The sequence below is a fragment of the Otolemur garnettii genome, unplaced genomic scaffold (genome assembly GCF_000181295.1).
Source record: "Otolemur garnettii isolate 467f Iridium unplaced genomic scaffold, OtoGar3 scaffold00018, whole genome shotgun sequence".
Lineage (NCBI taxonomy): Eukaryota > Metazoa > Chordata > Mammalia > Primates > Galagidae > Otolemur > Otolemur garnettii.
This window is the reverse complement of record NW_003852413.1, coordinates 1,356,053-1,360,778: the sequence shown is the minus strand read 5'-3', so window position 1 is coordinate 1,360,778 and position 4,726 is coordinate 1,356,053. Positions and strand designations below refer to the sequence as shown.

At 48.2% G+C, this 4,726-nt stretch overlaps 1 protein-coding gene across 1 annotated transcript in view; it reads left to right on the top strand.

Moving 5' to 3' along the window:
* CCDC137 (coiled-coil domain containing 137) overlaps positions 1-4,726 on the top strand; it is a gene marked incomplete at its 5' end in the record, with an annotated part of 9,377 nt that overhangs the window by 2,902 nt on the left and 1,749 nt on the right. The window contains one exon of the mRNA XM_012803106.2: positions 1,978-2,200. Coding sequence (XP_012658560.2) covers positions 1,978-2,200 — 223 coding nt within the window. The remainder of the gene's footprint in view (positions 1-1,977; positions 2,201-4,726) is intronic.

Sequence of the window (4,726 nt, the reverse complement as noted above, 5' to 3'; positions counted from 1 at the left end):
GTTTGGCGGGTCCGGGCTGGGGATTCGAACCCGCCACCTTAGGTGTACATGGCTGGCGCCTTAGCCGGTTGAGCTATAGGTGCCGAGCCTTGTTGTTAAATTATTAAAAATAGGCTCAGCTGGGGCGGCGCCTGTGGCTCAGTGAGTAGGGCACCAGCCCCATATACCAAGGGTAGCAGTTTCAAACCCAGCCACGGCCAAACTGCAACAACAACAAAAAAAAGCCAGGCATTGTGTTAGGCACTTATAGTCCCAGCTACTCGGGAGGCTGAGGCAAGAGAATCGCTTAAGCACAGGAGTTGGAGGTTGTTGTGAGCTGCAATGCCACAGCACTCTACCAAGGGCAATAAAGTGAGACTCTGTCTCAAAAAAAAAAAAAAAGAAAAGAAAAAAATAGGCTCAGCATCTGTAGCTCAAACAGCTAGGGCGCTAGCCACATACACAGGAGCTGGCAGGTTCAAATCCAGTCTGGGCCTGCCAAAAAACAATGACAACTGCAGCCAAAAAGTAGCTGGGTGTTGTGGCAGGTGTCTATAGTCCCACTGTAGTCCCAGCTACTTGGGAGGCTGAGGCAAGAGGATCCCATAAGCCCAAGAGTTGGAAGTTGCTGTGAGCTGTGACAGCACAGCACTCTACCTAGGGTGACAGCTTGAGACTCTGTCTCAAAAAAAAAAAATTATTAAAAAATAAACTCATGTACTTGGTAAAAGGGAAATTGTTCTGAAAGGTATAAAGTGGATGAAGAGACAGGGCTGTGGTGGTGGCACCTGTAATCCCAGCTGTTTGGGAGGCTGAGGCAGGAGGATCACTTGAGCTTGGGAGTCTAACCTGGGCAACATAGCAAGAGCCTATCTCTCCCTCCTCCCAAAAAAATAGGAAGTGAAGTATTAACTTTGGTTCACTTTCTATTACTTTTCTTATTATTTTATTATACTTTTATTACTTGGCTCACAAATAATATGAACGTTTTCATGTTTAGGATGTGAAGCCTATACCTTCATCCTGTACTTGTTGTGGATCCTGCATTTTCATGTACAATGGATTTTTTATTTTTTTATTATTTATTGATTTATTTTTTTGAGACAGTAGTCTCACTTTGTGTCCCTTGGTAGAATGCTGTGGCGTCATAGCTCACAGCAACCTCAAACTCCTGGCCTCAATAGATTCTCTTGTCTCAGTCTCCCGAGTAGCTGGGACTACAGGCACCTGCTAAACAGCTGGCTGTTTTTAGAGATGGGTCTTGCTATGGCTCAGGCTGGTCTTGAACCTGTGAGCTCAAGCAATCCACCCACCTTGCCCTCTCAGAGTGCTAGGATTATAGGCATGAGCCACTGCGCCTGACTACAATGGATTTTTTTTTCTTTTTTTTTGAGTCAGTGTCTCAAGCTGTCACCCTGGGTAGAGTGTCGTGGTGTCATAGCTCACAGCAACCTCCAACTGTTGGGCTCAAGCAATCCTCTTGCCTCAGTTTTCCTATTTTTAGTAGAGACGGGGGTCTTGCTTTTGCTTAGGCTGGTCTCCAACTGGTAAGCTCAAGCAATCCACCCACCTCCCAGAGTGCTAGGGCTACAAGTGTGAGCCACTGGGTCCAGCAGTACAATGGATTTTATAGGTCTTTGTATATTTCCAAGCTCTACTAGGCTTCCTTGAGCAGCTGTGCAGTGCAGTCTGAGGGTGAACAGAATTTACTCAGCCAGTCATCTGTTGACCTCTAGGTGGTCCTGACTTCCCACTTCAGTCAGGTTGCAGTGGATATCTTTGACACATACCAGTGGGCTGTGGGGATCACGTCCCCAGGGATACCCTGAACTGGGCATTTTAGATCCTCTTTTGCTGTTGTAGTTGGGCTGCTTCCAGCTGCCTGGTCCTTCCTTCCTGGGTCCTTGGGAGGGAATGAGCACAAAACCCTGTAGGGCACCACCTTCCCCCTACTGCCTCTCACTCAATGGCTCCTCTGAGGCCTCCCCTTGTCTTCAGCCCAGCTGGCCTTCAGATGCACACTGGAGAAGGAAGCTAAGGGAATAGAGCCAGATATTGCCATCCCTAAGTTCAAGCAGAGGAAGTGGGAATCTGACAGGGCCTACGTCCAGCGCATGGAGCAAGAAGCCCAGCATGTGCTGTTCCTCAGCAAGAACCAGGCCAGCCGGCAGCCAGAGGCACAGGTAGCTCCCAAGAAGGAGAAGTCTGAACGGAAGAAAGCGTGAGTGGAGAGTGAGGAGGGTTGGGGGCGGTGGGCTGTGGGTTTGGATAATTGTCTTCTGTAATGACAGCATTGTGTAGTGGTGGGGCAGCTCCTACCTGCCCTGGCATGTAATTTAGGGGAATCATGGAGAGCAGGTGTTGTCCTTCAGAGATCCTTTTTTTGTGTCTGTTTTTATTTGAAACAGAGTTTCACTTTGTCACGCTCAGCTCAGTGGAGTTCAGTGGAGTGCCGTGGCATCACAGCTCAAACAACCTCAAACTCTTGGGCTCAAGTGATTCTCTTACCACAGCCTCCCAAGTAGCTGAGACCTACACGCCCGCTATAGTGCCTGGCTATTTTTTAGAGATGGGGTCTTGCTCTTGCTCTGGCTGGTCTCAAACCTGTGACCTCAAGCAATCCACCCGCCTCAGCCTCCCAGAGTGATGTGATTACAGGCATGAGCCACCATGCTGGGCCTTACTTCAGAGATTTATTTATTTATTTATTTATTTTTGCAGTTTTTGGCCCTGGCTGGGCTTGAACCCGCCACCGCCGGCATATGGGGCCAGCGCCCCAGCCTTTTGAGCCACAGGTGCCACCCCTATGTCAGAGATTCTTAACCTAGGGCTTCAGGGAAAACTCAAAAGTCTGGGAAGGCCTTGCTTTGTCTTTGCAGACAAAAGTGTTAGCTGAATGAGGTCAAGGGCCAGTCCACCCAGGGCCAGCTGTTATAGGAAGGTGCTTGCTCTGTAGGGAGCGGCACCACTGGGGTGGGTGTGGCATGCACTCGCCTGCCTGGGCCTGCACTGCGGTTCTGTTTTCAGTGTTCCTCTTCCTGGTTCAAAAGAGATTCTAGAACCTTTAGTTGTGTTGTTTATATGAGTTCTGTGACCTCTCTCAACCCTGGCTTCCTTATCTGTGGGGATAGCACTGCTGTTGTGGGGAATCACAGGGGTCCTGAGCCCAGTGCCCAGTATCAGCAGTGAGCTCACTACAAGACTGGTGCCCCACCCTTTCTGCTACCTCCTGCCTATGCACCATCTTTCTGGCCCATGGCAAGTGGGGAGCAGTTTCAGCAAACAAAGGCTTTTTTTTTTTTTTTTTTGAGACAGAGTCTATGTTGCTCTTGGTTGAGAGCTATGGCGTCACAGCTCAAGGCAACCTCAAACTCTTGGGCTTAGAGCTTAAGCAATTCTTTTGCCTCGGCCTCCCAAGTAGCTGGGACTACAGGCAAGCGATCCTTCTTGCCTCAGCCTCCCCAGTAGCTGAGACTACAGGTGCCTGCCATCACACCTAACTAGTTTTTCTATTTTTAGTAGAGGTGAGGTCTTGCTCCTACTCAGGCTGGTCTCAAATTCCTGAGGTTAAGCAATTTGCCCCCCTCAGCCTTCTAGAGTGCTAGGATTACAGGCTTGAGCTACTGTGCCCAGCTAAACAGCACTTTTTTTTTCTTTGTTCAGACAAAGTTTTACTTTGTCACCATTGGTAAAATGACATGTTATCATATAGCTCATAGCAACCTCAAACTCTTGGCCTCAAATGATTCTCTCCCCTCAGCCTCCCAAGTAGATGAGACTACAGGGGCCCGCCACACCACCTGAGTAGATGCAGCAGCATTTATTATTATTATTGTTATTTTTTGTAGAGACAGAGTCTCACTTTATCGCCCTCAGTAGAATGCCATGGCGTCACACGGCTTGTAGCATCTTCCAATTCCTGGGCTTAGGCGAGTCTTTACCCTCAGCTTTCGAGTAGCTGGGACTATAGGTGCCCACCACAAAACTGGGCTATTTTTTTTTTGCAGTTTGGCTGGGGCTGGGTTTGAACCCGCCACCCTCAGTATATGCGGCCGGTGCTCTACCCACTGAGTCACAGGCACCGCCCGATTCAGCAGCATTTTAAAGACAGTATACACCATGATCAAATGGGATTTATTCCCAGAATGTAATGAAAATCAGTGCAATAGCCAGGTGCACTGGTTCCATTTTACCATGTACATGAGTTTATTTTTTAATGATTTAACAACAAAAAAAGTGCCAATTCAATGCAGCATGGTTTAAAACCTACCTTTTAGGCCAGATGCAGTGGCTCACACCTGCAATCCTAGTGCTCTGGTAGGCTGAAGCGGGTGGATTGCTTGAGTTCAGGAGTTCAAGACCAGCTTGAGCTCGAGTGAGACCCCCCCCCGTCTAAAAATAGCCGGGCGTTGTGTTGGGTGCCTGTAGTCCCAGCTCCTCAGGAGGCTGAGGCAAGAGAATCACTTAAGCCCAAGAGTTTGAGGTTGCTGTGAGGTGTGACACCATAGCACTCTACCCAGAGTGACAAAGTAAGACTCTCAAAAAAAAAAAAAGAAAGAAAGAAAAAGTGGGGTCTTGCTCAGGAACCCAGACTAGCGAGTGATAGTGTGATCATAGGTCACTCTGCTCTCCTGGACTCAATTGTTCTTCCTACTTCAGCCCTCTGCCTTCTGAGTAGCTGGAATTACTAATGTGCACCAGCATGGCTGGCTAATTTCTTTTAATTTTTTAATTTTTTTTTTTTTTT